The sequence below is a fragment of the Monodon monoceros genome, unplaced genomic scaffold (assembly GCF_005190385.1).
Source record: "Monodon monoceros isolate NGI ecotype Baffin Bay Population unplaced genomic scaffold, NGI_Narwhal_1 Super_Scaffold_12, whole genome shotgun sequence".
NCBI lineage: Eukaryota > Metazoa > Chordata > Mammalia > Artiodactyla > Monodontidae > Monodon > Monodon monoceros.
In genome coordinates, this window is record NW_021703768.1 from 105,010,232 (window position 1) to 105,029,705 (window position 19,474).

A 19,474-nucleotide genomic window follows, 5' to 3' on the forward strand; every position below is an offset into this window, starting at 1 on the left:
GTAGGTTTATTCCCAGGTATTTTATTCTTTTTGTTGCAATGGTAAATGGGAGAGTTTCCTTAATTTCTCTTTCAGATTTTTCATCATTAGTGTATAGGAATGCAAGAGGTTTCTGTGCATTAATTTTGTATCCTGCTACTTTACCAAATTCATTGATTAGCTCTAGTAGTTTTCTGGTAGCATCTTTAGGATTCTCTATGTATAGTATCATGTCATCTGCAAACAGTGACAGCTTTACTTCTTCTCTTCTGATTTGGATTCATTTCTTTTTCTTCTCTGATTGCTGTGGCTAAAACTTCCAGAAGTATGTTGAATAATAGTGGTGAGAGTGGGCAACTTTTTCTTGTTCCTGATCTTAGTGGAAATGGTTTCAGTTTTTCACCATTGAGAACGATGTTGGCTGTGGGTTTGTCATATATGGCCTTTATTATGTTGAGGTAAGTTGAGAGTCAGTATTTCTAACCAGTTCCCAAAGTGATGGTGACTGCTGTTTCCTGGAGTAGCCAAAGGAGGAGGGTTTTTGGTGGAGGAAAGAGGATTTTTTGTTTTCGCCACTTTGTTAAATTATAAATTAGAGTTTTCTAAAGAATGAAAAATATTAAATTGTGGCATTTCCCTTTAAATATCCTGCCTGGGCATATTCTTGCTTTTGAAGAACAAAGACAGTTTTGATCAATTTCCTTTATTCTCCATTTCTTCTATCTTCCTGCAATTTTTTTTTGGGGGGGGTTACTTTTTTTTTTTTAACAGCAGGTTCTTATTAGCTATCCATTTTATACATATTAGTGTATATATGTCAATCCCAATCTCCCAATTCATCCCACCTCTTCCTGCAATATTCTTTCCACCCCAACCCCACCCCTCCACCATCCCATCTTCCATCTAATTCCACAATAACTGGGCTTACTCTATATAAGGGAAATAGCACCATCTCAGTCAGCATGATTTAGGCATGAGTTAAAAATATACACACACTCTCAAATCAATTGAATTAATAAGGTGTCTCAGTGATTCCAAGTGGACTTGCCTTGTGGCCTTCCACACTGCAACCAGACAGTCATTGTATGTTTCTATACAAAGCTTGTGTTTTCCTCTCAGTGTCTTCGCCCTTGCTGTTCTCTACCTGTAAAACCTTTCCTTCCATCTCTGCATTCATGCTTGAGCTTTATCTGTTCCATCCTTATGACACAAATGATTTCAACAAACCATGTTGAAATCGGCATGTATCAAGCACCTATCAGAAACTGTAGTTAAGTGCTGGAGATACCTGAATGATGCTTCCACTTGAAAATGTTATATTTTTCCCCATTAAGGCAAGGACCATCTCTGACTCATCCTTGCATGGCTCCCCAATTCCCAGCATCCTACCAGGCTCACATACATTTACATCAACGAAAAAATGAAACTATAAACACACCTCTGCGGTAGAAAGCAAGGATACCCTGTCCAGCATTGGTAACCTCTATCAACAACCCAGCTACTGTTTTCCATCCACCCCTAGGACTGAAGAGCTAATTTCCTTCATTTTAATTCCCAAACATTTTAATGGAGAATTTAATTTTCCTCACTTTCTGGGCTGCCAGTAAGATTCTTTGTACACGTATCCTAACACCACATCCTTCCATTCTCTTCCCCTCCATTTGATTCAAAAAATGAAAAGGCATTTACAGATGCACTAAATTTTAGAAGCAACACATAATGCTCTCAAGGAATGTTAACTTCCTTCTCTTCACTAAGAAGAGAGGTTCATGGCTGTCTCTCTAAACCAGTTCTGGGATGATAGACACCAGCAACTGCCTATATGGAAAATAGGGATTGCATCTCTCTTCTACCTTCTTTTTTCAAAACTCACTTAGCCTGCCAATAAGAGGTCAGGAAAAATCACCAACGATGAATTTTGATGGGGCAAAGCACGAAGAGATAGAATTAAATGAATCATATGAAAGCATATTTCCCACTTGAAAAAGAATTAAATGGATCGTACATGAAAGTATATGTAAAAACTGCAAAGCCCTATAGAAATTTAAATGTACTGACTAAACTCAGGACACCTTGATCCAATTCTCTATGAAAAGTGGAGAAGTTAGCAAATGGCCAATTCTGCTTTTCAAATGACTTATCAAAGGCATCATAGGGTGGTTATGACAAAGACTTTGGAGTCACAGCATAAGTACAAATGACCTGTGCTTGGGAAGTCTTCATGAATACTAGCTGTCTTTGTTCTTCAACAATAGCTGGCCAGAAGGCGGAGGGATTTGATCTGATAATGCATGCTTGCCCCAAGGCAGCAGTAAAGTGGAGAAATCACATAAAATTTCATTATTGTAAACTCAGAATCTGATTTAACAGAGCATGAGTGAATGACACTAACTATTGCTCTGGGCAGGCTCATATTAATCAAGCTAACCAAAAAATGATGTTGCAACTAAAATGCTGGCTTATTACTTGATGGGGAAAATTATTCTCAGAAAGGACCAACCATTCACATCCTCTAATCACTGCATTCTCACCCAGGGTATATACTACCTATCTAGTGGTTTAGGAGCCCAGAATTTAGAAGAAGAAGAGTTATTGAATAGCAGTATATTCCTGCATTCAATGGCATCAGGCTAAGATAGTCTCCCCAATGTCCAAATTAAACTGTAGATTCAATGCAATCCCAACCAAGATACCAGAATTGGCAAGCAGAGTCTAAAGTTTAAATGGAAGGGCAAAGGATCTAGAATAGCCAAAACAGTTCTGGGGAAAAAAAGAACAAATTTACATTACCTAATTTTAACAATTATTATAACAATTTTACAATTGTTATAAAGCTACAGTAATCAAGAAAGTGTCACATTGGTGTAAAGATAGACATAAAGATCAGTGGAACAGAATAGGGTACTCAAAAATAAACCTTCATATATATAGTCGATTTTCAATGAAGGTGTCAAAGAAATTCAAGGGAGAAAGAATAGTCTTTTCAACAAATAGTGCTATATTATTTGGATATTCAGGCACACACACAAAAAAAGGAACCTTGACTTTTACTTCCCGCTAGATAATAAGAATTAAGTCAAAATGGACCATAGGCCTAAAGGTAAGAACTAAAACTCTTCTGGTGGAAAACACTGGAGAAAGTCTCTAGTGTGAGGGGCTGGCTATTGTATGCATTCTACGGTATTTAGCTGCCTCCCATACCACATAGTAAAATGTTAATAGTAACATGAAAATGTACTCCTACCTCACACCACGCACAAAAATCAGTTGTAGGGGGATTGTAATTCTATGCAGAAAAGGTAAAATAATAAAGTTGTCTAAGAATTAGGAGACCTGGAATCAAGACGCAGGTCTTCAGTAGCTTAGCTGTGTAAACTCTGTTCAGTTGTCAAAATAAATTGGACCAGGTGACTTCTAAATTCCTTTATAGGTATTAAATTCACATTTCAAAAATCTAAATTCATTTTTTTCCATACAGCCTAGAGACATATCCTAAGGAAATAATAAAACAAGTTTGTAAAAAGACACGTTCATTGCAAAACACACCATCAGAGACTAAAAAATGAGGCTACCTTCATGCAATGGAAAACTAGGGAGTCATTAAAAAGAAGGAGCTAGATCTTTATATTCTGGTATAGAAAGGTGTCCAGATAAACTTCTATACTGTTTTTTTTGGCCGCGCCTCGCGACTTGCAGGTTTTTATCTCCAGACCACGGATCGAACCCAGCCTCCAGCAGTGGAAGCAAAGAGTCCCAGCCTCTGGACCCCAATATTTTTTCTTTTTTAAAGTTGATAGCGGAATAGGAAAAGGTACAAATAACAAGATCCCCTTTACGCAAAAAAAAAAAAAAAAAAAAAAAAATCAAATATTTCTTGACCATTTTTACATACAAGAAGTCATGTATGTTCGCAGGTAGAAACAACAGCGAATAAAACTGACATTTTAGTGGGGAGCTCAGACAAAAAATTTTTAAAATACACATATGACTATTGATGCCATGAGGGAAAAAAAAGGGTTTGAGAGTGACAGGAGAGACCCTGTTTTAGTGAGGGTGGTTGAAGAAGACCTCTCTGAGAAGGTGGCATTTAATCAGAATCCTGAATCATGAGACAGCATAACCTGTGCAACAACGGGGTGTCGGGTGTTGGAGAGTCAGCCAGGCAGAGGGAACAGCAACTGCAAAGCCCTTGGGCCGGGAAAGGACAAAGGGTGCCAGAGGAACAACGTGAGCAGCGCCAGCGTGGCTGGAGAGCCGGAGGGGGACACCAGACAGGCACACACCCGCAGCCCTGCTGGCAGTGCTGAGAACTCAAGCCTTATCGTGCGGAGGAAAGCCCTGGAAAGTCTGAGCAAGGCGGTGACCTCACGTCCCGTCTGGAAGGTTCCCCGGGAAGCTACATGCACGGTGGATCGCAGAGGAGCAAGAATGGAAGCACGAAGGCCTGCCCAGAGCATCCAGGCGAGGGTTGTGAGGCCGAGGGAGAAATCCCTCATGGCTGCCATCCATGCGCATCTTTAGGTTTGCCGGAAACAGGTCGGTAGGGAACGCGCCAGATTGCTGCAGGAGCAGAGGACTCACTCTCCCAGAATAGCGTTAAGCGAGCGGGTTGCAATGGTGACGCAACATCTGCGAGCCTCGACCCAGTCGTCTGGGTCCACCGGCCGCCGGGGCGGGAGCAGCCCCCTCGCGGGGGCGCCCGACCAGTCAGAGCCAGCCGGACCAGCCCGCCGCCCCGCCGGAAGTGCCCTCTCGGCCCGCTGCACCGCGCCGCGGGAAGATGGCGCAGGAGGCAGGCGACATGGAAGATGGGCAGCTTTCTGACTCGGATTCCGACATGACGGTGGCACCCAGCGACAGGCCGCTGCAGGTGCCGGTGAGTGCGGAGAGGGGGGCGGGTGACTCTGGGCCGGGAGCGCGGAGCGCGGAGCCCGGGCTGCGATGAGGGGTGGTCGTCCCCGGGCCCGGCGCGCGAGCCGGTGCGGCGGGGAGGGTGAGGGGCGGGCGGGCGTCCCGCGGCCCGGCGCGCGGAGCGAGGGAGGTTGCGGGGATAGGAGGCCGTACGAACCTAGCCCGGCGTCTCGCTGCGAAGCGGATTCCGCGAGGCGGGCTGTCTCCCGGAGTCGGGCTTGCGGCTGCCTCTTTCCCGCCTCCAGTGCCCCGCTCCTCGTTTTCTAAACCTACGGGCTTCCCCACTTCGGCGCCGCTAGGTTGTCTCGGAAGGGCATTTTTTTGCCGAAAATGTAGAACCTGGGGACCTCTGCCCGCAAACAGCCTGTGGCGCTCATGTGCACGCTGAGCAGAAAGGGAGTGAGGACCAGGGATGAAGTTCATCACTTGTTCAGAGGCCTCGTCTTCCATATTCCCCTGGAACCTAGCTTCGTCATGCCATAATGTGGCACTGGGTTTTGTGTTAGCTTCCCAGGTTTCTAAGTAGGCGTTTGTCTTGGCCGCCCTACTGAGTAGCAAGCTCTTTTGAGAAGGCTTTAGTGCCAGTCTACCCGCGTTCGAATCCTGGCGCCGCCACTGTGTGACCTCTGACAGGTCATTTAGCCTGGTGTCCCCATCTTAGAATAGGAATGATAATAGTACGACAGTAATAGGGTGACTGTCAGGATTCAGTGGAGCCTGAGTAATGGCTGACAAGTGTTAGTGCCATTATTATTTCAGAATAGGAAGACTTACCTTCTAGACTTAAAATACCCCACCCCCATTTCTAGCACATATTAGGAACTTAACAAATACTTTGTTTAATGTTTAGTTGAAAAAGCAAAGGTGATTCCTTTTGCATAGAAATTTCTTAGGAAATCGGTACCAAAATATTTTGTTTTTCAGTCTCTTTCAGTTTGTTTTACATAGATTGACCCATGACTTGGTAAACTTAATGCCATGGACTCTGCAGTTTTAAAAGTAATTTGTCGGAGATTCTTACACATAGGAGTTTACTGTCTAGTCTAAAAGGAACATAGTCACAAAACCATATAAAGGCAGTTGATGTAATCAAATGCATGGCAGGCATCTTTGGAAAGGAAGAAGACAAGTTCTGTTTTAACTGCTAGTAACATCGTGTATGTCATTTTCAAACATTCTGACAATAACTTAAAAGATTGAAAATCTTCTAAAGGTGAGAATTAAAAGCTTTGGAAATTTTTTAAAAGGGGTCTTAGAACTAAGTGCTGTATTAGCTATATAGAAATATGAATTTGTGGCTTTTAAAATGGAAATTCCAGGGAGTTCCCTGGTGGTCTAGTGGTTAGAATTTGGCGCTTTCACTGCCCGCCCGGGTTTGATCCCTGGTCAGGGAACAGGGATCCTGTAAGACGCACGGCGCAGGCAAAAAAAAAGGAAAAAAAAAGGAAATTCCATGTAGACCTTTAGAAATGCAGGGCCTCAGTTGGTTTCAGAGATCTTTGAAGATCATTTCTCCTTCAAAATGGTCCAGCTGAATCCCTAAATAATTTTTTAAAAAGCACATGGTGGGGCTTCCCTGGTGGCGCAGTGGTTGAGAGTCCGCCTGTCGATGCAGGGGACACGGGTTCGTGCCCCGGTTTGGGAAGATCCCACGTGCCGCGGAGCGGCTAGGCCCCCGTCAGCCATGGCTGCTGAGCTTGCGCGTCCGGAGCCTGTGCTCCGCAACGAGAGAGGCCACAACAGTGAGAGGCCCGCGTACAGCAAAAAAAAAAGCACATGATGTGTGGAGTTAATGTGTTTTATGGAATTGATTGTATTTTCTTTCACTTGCAGAAAGCACTAGGTGGGGACTGTGCAGTGAGGCCCTTCCAGAGTACTGCAACAGTGTGTGGTCCAGTATCACATTATCGGACTGTTAAAAGTGTGGATTCAAGTGAGGAGAGTTTTTCGGATTCAGATGATGATAGCTCTCTCTGGAAGCGCAAACGACAAAAATGTTTTAACACTCCTCCCAAACCAGAGCCTTTGCAGTTTGGCCAGAGCAGCCAGAAACCGCCTATTGCTGGAGGGAAGAAGGTTAACAACATATGGGGTGCTGTGCTGCAGGAACAGAATCAAGATGCAGTGGCCACTGAACTTGGTATCTTGGGAATGGAGGGCACTATTGACAGAAGCAGAGAATCCGAGACGTACAATTATTTGCTTGCTAAGAAACTTAAGAGGGAATCCCAAGAGCATACAAAAGAATTAGACAAAGAGCTAGAAGAATATATGCATGGTGGCAAAAAAACGGGATCAAAGGAGGAGGAAAATGGGCAAGGCCATCTCAAAAGGAAACGACCTGTCAAAGACAGACTAGGAGACAGACTAGAAATGAACTATAAAGGCCGATACGAGATCACAGAGGACGATTCTCAAGAGAAAGTGGCTGATGAAATTTCTTTTAGGTGAGTATTTAAATTTGTCTACAAGTGAGCACTTGACCAATTGTCTTCCATTTATGAGAAATAACAGATTCCAAATACACTGACAATGGTGTTCCTTTTTGAAATTTTTAAATTCAAGGCATGAACTCTAGGCTTATGTGGTTATATGAATATAGCTGGGTGTTCTTAAATTTGGGCAGACCTGATAGAATAATTTTGCAGATTTTTGTGAACTTTTGAGCAACTCTTTCCATTTAGTGCTATAGAACTCTTTAGGTAAAAACATATCCTTTTAAATCATGTAGGTTTTTTGGAGTGCTTTCAAGCATTCATGATTTTTTTTTTTTTACAATTTTATTGAGGCATGGTATACATGTGGTAAAATTCATCCATTTCAAGTGTTGATTTTTTTAGTAAGTTTATCAGTTGTACAACGATTACCATAAAGCACTTTTAAAACATTGCCATCACCCTATAAGATCCCTCATACCATGTGCCCATTTAAAGTTAGTTCCTGTTCCTATTCCCACGTAACTGCTAATCTACTTTCTGTTGCTATCAATTTGCATTTTTGGAAATTTCATGTTAATGGAATCACAGTATGGGGTCTCTTGTGCCTGGCTATTTTCACTTACTGCAGTGTTTTTCAGATTCGTCCATGTTGTAGCAGGAATCAACAGTTTGTTTATTTACACGCACACGCATATGCACGCACACATCCATATCGGCTGTTACCCTTTTGGGAAATTATGAATAATGCTGTTATGAACTTTCACGTACACATCTTTGGACACAGATTTTCATTTCTTTTGAATAAATAGGAGTAGAGTTGCTTGATGTACGGTAAATTTACATTTCATGTATTTTTTATTTATTTATTTATTTTTGGCGGTACACGGGCCTCTCACTGCTGTGGCCTCTCCCGCTGCAGAGCACAGGCTCCGGACGCGCAGGCTCAGCGGCCATGGCTCACGGGCCCAGCTGCTCCGTGGCACGTGGGATTTTCCTGGACCGGGGCACAAACCCGTGTCCCCTGCATCGGTAGACGGACTCTCAACCACTGCGCCACCAGGGAAGCCCATTTCATGTATTTTTAACAAGAAATACTAAAAGTTAAAATTTTGGGAATTCCCTGGCAGTACAGTGGTTAGGACTTGGCACTTTCATTGCCATAGGCCCGGGTTTGATCCCTGGTCGGCGAACTAAGATCCTGCAAGCCGCCCAGGGAGGTCAATAAATAAATAAAAAGTTGAAATTTTGTTTACTTTTTTATTAGCTCTAAATCACTAGTGAACAGTGTCACAAATCTGAAAACAGGTAAGGTTCAAGAGTAATATAGCTAGTAGGAAAACAAGTGTTTACTTTCCAGGCAAGCCTGTCAATACTCATACTGGATTTTTTTTAAATACTGAGGGAGTTTGGAATTTGAGTTCTGGAAAGGAACTTAGAGATTTTGTAAACCAAAGCCTTTACTTTACAAATAGGAAACTGAGGCCCAGTAGTTGTGTGGCTTGCTCAAAGTCACAAATTTAATAAGTGTCAGACCTGGAACTAAAGTCTAACCCCTTTGTTCCTAGTCTACTGCTCTTTCCACAACAGAGAAGAAACACAAGAAGCCAGGGCTGGTTAGGGAACTGGTAAGACTTCTGTAATATTAATGCTCCTTCATCTCTATGGAGTATGGGCTCTGATGTCAGAAGTGCTACCTACTTAGGCTCCCTGTGTTTTTACCTCTCAGTGGTAAAATGAAAATAATAATATCTGCTTCATAAGGTTGTTGAGAGAATTAACTGAGATATAATGCATGTATAGTTCTTAGGATTGTGCTTATCCCATAATAAGCCTTTGGTAAATATTAGCTATTTCCTTGTTCTGAGGCAGGGAGCCCATGAGGGAAAAATCCAATCCATTTTAAAGCTTTTAGACATCTCTAGAGTTAGGAGAGCTAACTTTTAGAAAGCATGGTATATGTTTGCTATTTGTTTTGATGAGAGTAGACTGGTTGTATCTTCTTTTGCTTTTAGGCTTGCATTCCCCTTGCTATGTGTGCATGTTTCTTTTGAAATATGCCATAATCCAATAAGGCAAAGTGAAGATGCCAGTTATGAGACTTGAGGTGGATCCTGGAGGTTATGATCTCCTTGGGTGACCCAAGATAGGAATGTTTCCATGTCAGTGATTCCAAGGTTAAATATTGGGGATTTTGAAAAAAAAAAAAAAAAAAAAAAATATTGGGGATTTTGGAAAGCAAATGTTATTAGAATAAGAAGTTAATTCTAGCTAGGAACTAAATTGGAGACTAAGGTAGATTTCCTCAACTTTTTGCAACAAATAAAAAGTTTAATATTACTTCATTTGTTCCTCATCAGGTTGCAGGAACCAAAGAAAGATTTGATAGCCCGAGTAGTGAGGATAATTGGGAACAAAAAGGCAATTGAACTTCTGATGGAAACTGCTGAAGTTGAACAAAATGGTGGCCTTTTTATAATGGTAAGACTAACTGCTTCATTCTTTCTGCTTTTGTATTATTTCATGTGATTTTTTAATAAAATGCCCTTGTCTCTGATTGTTGGTTCTCTTATTTATAAATTATTACAGTGTGTTTCAGACTTTAAAAAACCTTCATTAATAATTTAAAAATTCAGGGCTTCCCTGGTGGCGCAGTGGTTAAGAATCCACCTGCCAATGCAGGGGGCAAGGGTTCGAGCCCTGGTCGGGGAAGATCTCACATGCTGCAGAGCAACTAAGGCTGTGTGCCACAACTACTGAAGCCCGCGTGCCTAGAGCCTGTGCTCCGCAGCAAGAGAAGCCACCACAATGAGAAGCCTGCGCACCACAGCAGAGAGTAGCCCCCGCTCGCTGCAACTAGAGAAAGCCTGCACACAGCAGCAAAGACCCAACACAGCCAAAAATAAAAATAAATAAAAAACAAATAAAAAACAAATGTATAAAAAAAAATTTAAAAATTCAGTATGGTCAGTTTTTGCAATTAATACTTTACTTATAAAAAATATACCTAAATTGTAGCCTGTTAGTGTGCAGTCAACAACAGATCTCTTATAGGATTCATTAAGGCTGAAATTTTAAGAAAAAGGTCTGGAGGGGGGAACTGGAAGCTCAGATTTTGAGAATATGGGTTTTGGAATTTGGGGTACCTGGTTTTGAATTTTGGGTGTGCAGCTTACTAGATGTGACATTTGGCTAAATTATCGATACTTCTCAGACCTCAGTCTCAGCTATAAAATGGGATTAATCCTCTATTATAAGGATTAAATGAGATAATGCATATAAAGTACTTACCACAGTGCCCAGAATTTAGTTAGTGGTGGTGAGCAGAAATGTTACTTTTGGGGCTTCCCTGGTGGCTCAGTGGTTAAGAATCTGCCTGGTAATGCAGGGGACACGGGTTCGAGCCCTGGTCCGGGAAGATCCCACATGCTGCAGAGCAACTAAGCCCATGCGCCACAACTACTAAAGTCCACGTGCCCTAGAGCCCGTGCTCTGCAACAAGAGAAGCCACCACAATGAGAAGCCTGCGCACCACCACAATGAGAAGCCTGTGCACCACCACAATGAGAAGCCTGTGCACCACCACAAAGAGTAGCCCCCGCTCGCCACAACTACAGAAAGCCCGCACGCAGCAACGAAGACCCAATGCAGCCATAAATAAATAAATAAATTCATTAAAAAAAAAAAAGAGAGAAAGAAATGTTACTTTTGGCTCATTTAAATCATGCATTTTTTTTTTTTTTTTAATTTATGGCTGTGTTGGGTCTTCGTTTCTGTGTGAGGGCTTTCTCTAGTTGCAGCAAGTGGGGGCCACTCTTCTTTGCAGTGCGCGGGGCCTCTCACTGTCGCGGCCTCTCTTGTTGCAGAGCACAGGCTCCAGACGCGCAGGCTCAGTAATTGTGGCTCACGGGCCTAGTTGCTCCGCGGCATGGGGGATCTTCCCAGACCAGGGCTCGAACCCATGTCCCCTGCATTGGCAGGCAGATTCTCAACCACTGCGCCACCAGTGAAGCCCAATTCATGCATTCTTGGAAACTGGTTCTTGGGGGTAAAACACCCAAAAATCTTGTTATGTAAAAAGCACAGATAAATATAAAGTATATCTGTGAGTATTAAAATCTCATGGGTGGTAGGAGTGAATAGGAAACAAAATGTCTAAAGGGGCTTCTGGGGTTGAGGAAGCAAAAATGAAAAAACAGTTAAAAAATACTTCGTTGCTCCAGAATGGCATAAAGAGCACTTCTCTGGTTGGGGCCAGATCACAAGCAGTAGCAGTTTATCCCATAGAATGAATGGTTTTGCAGATCTCATTTAATTGAGCTTTCAGCACAGGGTGAGGATGAAGATTGAATGGCTTCCTTCTTATTTGTTCCTCATGAATTTGAATAATAACATCACAAGAGACTAAATATTATGCTGTGGAAATGGAGAGAAAAGAAACTCGTTAGAAGTGATAGCACTGGGTGAGGAAACAGCCTGTGAACATAGGTTCCAGAAGTTAACAACAAAGCAAATTATAATAATCATGAATGTACTGGCATCCCTGTTTGTGTCACTGTTTAAGGTACCTAGATTTTCATTCAGTTGAGCACGAAGTTATAGATTATATCAATATTTTACTTTAAAAAAATTTTTTTTTTAATTTCTTGCTGTGCCACACAGCTTGTGGAATACTAGTTCGCCAACCAGGGATCAAATCCAGGCCCCCTGCAGTGAAACCACCAAGTCCTAACCACTGGACTGCCAGGGAATTCCCTATATCAAAATTTTAACACTGTAGTAATAATACAGTAGTAATAAAACCAGTGAGCTAATGGAAATCTACTGAATGTTGGGGAGATGCAAGTCCAAATTCACTTTCTTTTGGTGCATGCATTCTTTCCTTGTACAGTTCTTTATTGCTGTGTGCCAGGCACTGTTCTAGACACAGGAAGCTTATGTTGTAGTAGGGGGTGGGAGGGAAACAGTCTGTAAAGAATAAATGTAGTATCTTCAAGTATGCCAAGAAGTGATACATGCCATGGGAAAAGAAATAGAGTAAATGGAAGTCTGGAGAGGAGAGAAGGACACTGCAGTTAAACTGGAGTGGTACTGTAGACCTTAATATCTCCTTAGGAATGTCTCTAAAAATTGCTTTGACCATTCACTGGAAGAGTCTTCACAGGATCATTTTTCTGTTCCTTTTTGTAGAATGGTAGTCGAAGAAGAACACCAGGTGGAGTTTTCCTGAATCTCCTGAAGAACACTCCTAGTATCAGTGAGGAACAAATTAAGGTAGAAACAATAATGTCCTTGACTTTTGAGATCCATCATAATTTAACTCCCACTCAGCCTCTAGCTTCATTTTCTACTGATCTCTATTACCTGCTCTGCCTTGTACTGACCAATTTTTCATTGTCTCTTTTCAAGTAAACCTTGTGCCTTTGGTAAAGCTCTGCCTCCTCATTTTCTTCCCTTTCAGAGCTAAGGTCAAGATTTCTTTTATGGCAATTTTTCCTGGTCTCTTAGCATGTAATTATTTTTTTCTACCCCTACAACTTTTTATTAATGAAAAATTTCAAACGTGGAATAGATGAAAAAACAACAGGATGAATACCCATATATCTTTCACCTAGGTTCAGGGGTGGTTAACATTTTGACATTCTTACTTTACCTATACAATTTTTTTCTGTACCATTGGGAAATAAGGAGCAAACATCATGACATTCAGCCCTAATTACTTCAACAAGCATCTCCCAATATCCTACACAGCCACACCTAAGAAAAATAAGAACAGTTTCATAGCATCATCCCAGTATCTATCTAGCCCTTATTCCAATTTCCTGAATTGTCCCAAGAATGTATTTTCTAGCTTTTTTCCTCCCCAAATCAGGATCCTATCTAGATTTCCACATCCCATTTGTTATATCTCTTTTGATCTGTTTAATCCTACATTTTTCTCCATGATTTAGACCTTTTGATGAGTCCAGTATGGCTCTCTTATAGAATATACCACATTCTGTTGTCTGCTCACACATTTGTTTTGTTCATTCCTCACAAACTGGAAGCCAGGCATTTTAGTATCATTTTTGTATTACCAGAATGTCATATGGGAAATCTTATACACTGTGGGTTTTTCACACCTCAGAATTCAGTTACCTTTTAATTTATTAATTAAGGAACATGACTCGCATTTAGCACATGCGATCAAAATTGAGAACTGTCTTCTTGCATAGGAAGGAGATGGTACACATGTGCAACACAGCTACAATATTTGAGAAATTTTGTATTCTCTTTATTATAACAGTGAGTCATAAAGGTCATAGGAATGTGCTTTGGCCGTACTAATGTAATGCTGATGATGGCAGAAATAAAAACCTCTTCTCTTGAGCTGATGCTACATGTGAGCATATTTTGCATCTGCTCAATGTTTTTTTTCTTTTTTCTGGCTATTCACTTTTAGTCATTTTTTTCAAAATCTGTTACTGAAATTCCTACAGGAAATGTTACTGTTGTTGCACGTTTGAAATCTCTACTCTGTAACTACTTTTTTTCCTCATTGGAACAATTATTTTGATAATAAATTTATAACAATGTGCATTTCCTTGGGAACACAACTTTTGAGTGGTAGAACAGAACTTATACCTTAATGATGTTCTCCCTCCTCCCCCAATATAACCCCTGATCAGAGTGTGTCCTTAGAAGGAACATTCTTCTTGGGTCTTTGTTAGATAGCAAAGTGTGACTCTTTTCAAAGATATTGCATGATGTGATGAAAAGAATTCTCTAAGATTCAAAATCTAAGTTTTAATCTTAATTTTGCCATTTAGTGATTATATGACTATGAGCAGATTGCTTACTCTCCCTCAGCCTTGATTTTCTCATCTATAAAGTGAGGACTTTAATATGTGCCCTGCCTATTTAATATTGCTATAAAGGAGTTAAATAAAATGATGTCTAGAAAAGCTGTTTGTCAACTAAACTTGGACAATTTCCAGAAGCGGGAGAGAAGAAAATAACATTTATTCACCATCAGCCTGGCACTGTCTATCATTGGGTATTACCCTGATATGCAAATGCAGAGCAATAAAAAGGATAGGTCTGAGATCACACAGGAAGGACTCTGACTTCAAACCCATGCTGTTTTCACTGAATCACCTATCTTTTTTTTTTTTTTTTTTTTTTTGCGGTACGCGGGCCTCTCACTGCTGTGGCCTCTCCCGTTGCGGAGCACAGGCTCCGGACGCGCAGGCTTAGCGGCCGTGGCTCACGGGCCCAGCCGCTCTGCGGCACATAGGATCCTCCTGGACTGGGCACGAACCCGTGTCCCCTGCATCAGCAGGCAGACCCTCAACCACGGCGCCACCAGGGAAGACCTGAATCACCTATCTTTGAAATTCATTTCTTCTAACTCATTGTGGAGAAGGAGATTTAATGTTAGTAGATTTTTATCTTGAACAACCAGAAACATGGCATTATAATAAACAGAAACGTTTGTAGTATCTAATAATAGGGGAATGTTGACTAATAGGGACATTCTTAAAACAACTATCCTGTAGCCTCTATTTTTGTGAAGCAATTTTAAGAAAATTAGAAAATGCAATAATAACTGAATTTTTTAAAACGACAAAGTACAAATTTGTAGGGAAAAAGAGGCATGGGACAATAGACTGGCAGTTAAAGCACCAAAATGTTACCAATGATTTGGTCTGTTGTAAGGGATTTTAAATGTTTTGTCTTTTAAGATTTTTCTGGTTTTTTTTTTTACCAAATTTTCTGTATGTGTGTGGATTGACTATCTTTGTTACTAGAGGGAAAAGCCTAAGGCAGATATAATTTTATTATAGGTAATTTCATGTGCCATCCAAATAATGGTGTTATAATTATTCTTTTAGTCACTATATTGCTAACAATCACAGTCTGTAGAACTTGGAAGCCAAAACTGAACTGAGTGGGCTTGTTTTCAACTTTTTCTCATTTGATTTTGTTTCGGTATATGGCCTTATAATTTGTTTTAGACAATACAAAGTTTGTGAAGAAAGAAAAAGTAAGAATAGTTAGAAGTTAATTTGTGAAGCAGGGACCCCCGGGGTGCCTGGCCAAGGCCCCTTCGCCCACACCCACCCCATCACCGACCCCCTGGGAAGACCTCGGCCCCCAGACCAGCACCTCTCCGGGACGCTTGTCCCCAGATTTTGCTGAGGAGCTGAGGTCCTCAGAGCCATCCCCGAGCCCCAGTCTTCTGGAGGAGGATGGAGAGGTGGCCATGGTGCTTCTGGGCAGGCCCTCTGCCAGCGCCGCGGACCCTGAGGAGGTGGTGCTGTGCAGCAGCCGCTGCGCCGTGCGGCTGCGGCGCCAGCGCCTGGCCCGGTGCCCTCCTAGAGGGTCGGGGTGCTTCCCCCGACTTGGTGTGGGGGCCCCGCCACCTGGCTGTCAGCATTTTAAAGAGGTCCCCCCCTCAGGAGTTCTGGCTGCCAGCTTACTGCCCGCTCCCCAGCCAGGACCTCCTGGCAAGACTGTAGCTAGTGGTGTTTTTACAACCAAAGACTCTATTTTGTGGTTTAAGGAGAATAAAATTGACTATGTTTAAAAGAAAAAAAAAAAAAGTTAAGTCCATCTATAACGTACTCCCTCCGAAAATAGTATGCACTTCAGGTTCTTAACTTGCAGAGTTAATTATACAAAGAGATGGATGGGAGAAAAAAGTTGCTCTCAGATTATCTGTTGTCTGCATTTGTTGTAACAACATTAATAATATGCTACAAAGACATTTCTTTGGGTCATCCCAGTTCTGTTTAAATTCGTAACCCATGAGAATAACATTCCTTTTTAATAAGGATTGCCATATTTGGAGGGAAAGGGGAACTTCATAGTTTTATTTAGTGTTGCCAAGCATTGTACTAGTTAGAATTGTTTTTATCAAGATGTTTGGATGTGCTTCCATATAAAATGAAAATACTTCTACTATTGCTCCACTTGAAGGTAAGTAGACTCTTGAAAAAATTGTGAATTATCACACTCTTGCAAAGGTTTAAGGTTTAAGAATATGGATTTGAAGAAATCATTTATGAGTTTAGACTTTATACCTTTACCTGTTGGCTCTAATCTTGAGCCTCACTTTCCTCATCTGAAAACAAGTATAATCCCCACCTCATAAGGTTCTTGTGTGAATGAAAAGAGTTCACACCTGTGTAAAGTTCTCAACGTAATGCCTGGCACATAAAAGTGCTCATTCAGGAATTGGTAGCTGGCCTCATTTTCCTCTGAATTCACCCTTTTTGTCCTTCCTGTGCTTTTTTCTCACATATGTACCCTCCTTCTCCACCCCCATCCTCATTTCTTTAGCAAATACTTTCATTCCTTCTCTTCATCAAAGCTCTCATATTCTGAAGCTTTCCCTTATTGCATTCATTTCGGGGTTCCTTACTCCTTCCTCTGCTAATTCCGTGTGCTGCTTTTACTATTTAGCGAAGCAGAGGGCCCCCTTTATCTCACCATCCTCCATATTGTTTTTTATAAACAAGAAGGGATTTGCACTTTATGCACTTTAAGAATGTAATAGGAACTGACTTGGCTACAGCTTTTTTTTACGGTACGCGGGCCTCTCACTGTTGTGGCCTCTTCTGTTGCGGAGCACAGGCTCTGGATGCGCAGGCTCCGGATGCGTAGGCTCAGCGGCCATGGCTCACGGGCCCAGCCGCTCCGCGGCATGTGGGATCTTCCCGGACCAGGGCACGAACCCGTGTCCCCTGCATCGGCAGGCGGACTCTCAACCACTGCGCCACCAGGGAAGCCCTTGGCTACAGCTTTTAAGAGTCACTTCCTAGAATATAATAGGATGTCAAAAGTGTGTCCTACTAGCTTCTCTTTTAAATCTTTGAATCTTTTTTGTATTAGCATCATCATTTTTGCCTTCTCTTTAGATCCCTGACCTTTTTTTTTTTTGTACCCTCTAAAATTATATTTATCTATCTGTATCAAGGTTCCCAGAAGTTATTTTGTTTTTCCATGTAGTGTTTTAATGGAAATGTATTTTCTACTTGAACCATTCTCATTCACTGGCAGTTTTGCCTCTCAGAGGATATTTGGCAATGTCTAGGGGTATTTTTGGTTGTCACCGTTTGGCGGTGGGGTGGGTGTGCTAGTGGGTAGAGGCCAGGTAGGCTGCTGAACATCCTGCAATGCACACAGCAGACTGCTACACAAAGAATTCCTTGGTTTGCGGTTTTAGTAGTGCCATACTTGAAAAACCCTGTACTAGAAGATTCTCATATTTTCATACTATAAAATCCTTTTTCTGGCACCCTGGAATCCAAGTGCTGACTATATCATTTTTATGCCTTGTGATAAAAGTTTTTGGCAGAGATTTACAGTCTCACATGTTAATTACAGCAGTGTTTAAGGGCTGGAATTTTTCTTGCGTTGTGTAGGTTACATGATCATATTTAGTCACACAGTTCGGGCCTGGCCAGTTTCTTAGCATATAACATGTGGTTATGATGACATTTCAGAGTTAGTAAATTATTATACCAAAGACTTTGTTTTGTTGTGATAAAATATATTTTATTTAAATCCTAAACAATATGATTTTTCTACTGTATATTTCTATTTAGAAAACCTTTATAGATTGATGTATATGGTATAATAAGCATGGACCCTAGACCTAACACTAGGCTGGGTTTGAATCATAGCTTCATCCTCTCAACTTGCAATGAGGATTTATTAAATATCTTGGACTCTGTGTTCAATTATGAATCTAATATTTTTTGTGTGTGGAAAATGGAGATAATATAAAGAGTCTGCCTTATAACAGGCTTTCAATAAATGGTAGTTCTTGTTTACTAAAGTTGTTCCTTTATTGTAGGACATTTTCTACATTGAAAATCAAAAGGAATATGAAAATAAAAAAGCTGCTAGGAAGAGAAGAACACAAGTGTTGGGAAAAAAGATGAAACAAGCTATTAAAAGCCTAAATTTTCTAGAAGATGATGATACATCACGAGAGACTTTTGCAAGTGACACAAATGAGGCCCTGGCCTCTCTTGATGAATCACAGGAAGGACACGGAGAAACAAAGTTGGATGCAGAAGAAGCCATTGAGGTTGATCATTCTCATGACTTGGACATCTTTTAGGACATTTTGAGAAATAAGCCTTTCTAAGATAACATTGTAATAAACCATTTCTACTGAGATTGCTTTATTTTACTTTGCACTGATAAACCCAAAAATCTGGAGAGAACTGTTGTCTTGTTTTAAATAAAATTGAATATGTGGGAGATGAATGCAATAAGAACATTTAAAACTTTCTCATGTCTGACAGAAGTATATAGCAGAGGATTTAATTTCTCAGTCTACTGCATGTGCTAATCATTACTAGTTGATAATCAGTTTTGTCCAGGTCATTATAACATGCCATTCAAAAGTTTGTTTTCTTTTTCTGATTTATCTTTGCAGTGAATTATGATTGGTTTCAAACATTCCATTAAAAGATCCTAAGACAAATTGTTAAGCTATTACAAATGCATTCAAATTTAGTTTTTCTGTGTTCTAAGAACTCTTAAGCAATTTTAATAATAGAGACTAAAAATAGGTTTATACTAGTGGCTCTTCCCACTTAAGTTGTTTGTGCAGAAGTAAATAAACATCAGAAGCTTTTCAAAGAAGTATCTGTGCTTAACTTTAACTTTGTTTTTGACCTCTTATTAGTTACCTTGGTCATATGTTAAATACTGAATATGATCCATACCTGCATAATTACCATGACATTTAAAAAATTCCCAGTGACAGCCTGCCTAAGACTGTTTTACCTTATGTTAAGGAAGTTAGGTATTAAAAATGTTTCATCTGCATGATGTTTAAAATTATTCATTTTTATTTAAGGAAATAAAGGTAGTTTACTTAAGATGTTCCAGGAGTTGACTACAGTTTACAAAATAGATTAAGCAAAAATATGTAGGGAGCAATTATTAGCTATTCTTTGCAGCAGTGTACTTGAAGTCTTTCAGTAGTTTCTGAAATACATGATCATTGAAGTTGGAGCTAAGTAAGCAGGGAAAGAAAAGGAAATGGTAATTGGTTACGTTTTTTTCATAAAGAATGCAAAAATAAAAGGAGTTCTGGCAGTCCTTAATGAGTTTCAAGTGATTTTATTTTTTAATCTCAAATGTTC

General features: G+C 40.8%; 1 protein-coding gene across 1 annotated transcript; it reads left to right on the plus strand.

Annotated features, from left to right (window-relative positions):
• The first annotated feature begins 4,573 nt into the window (after window positions 1-4,573).
• On the plus strand, window positions 4,574-19,290 carry PHAX (phosphorylated adaptor for RNA export). The gene is made up of 5 exons (XM_029218781.1): window positions 4,574-4,855; window positions 6,724-7,337; window positions 9,686-9,806; window positions 12,516-12,599; window positions 18,169-19,290. Exons 1-5 carry the CDS (start codon window positions 4,760-4,762, stop codon window positions 18,436-18,438), a joined length of 1,185 nt encoding a protein of 394 aa, XP_029074614.1. The 5' UTR covers window positions 4,574-4,759; the 3' UTR covers window positions 18,439-19,290.
• The last annotated feature ends 184 nt before the right edge of the window (window positions 19,291-19,474 follow it).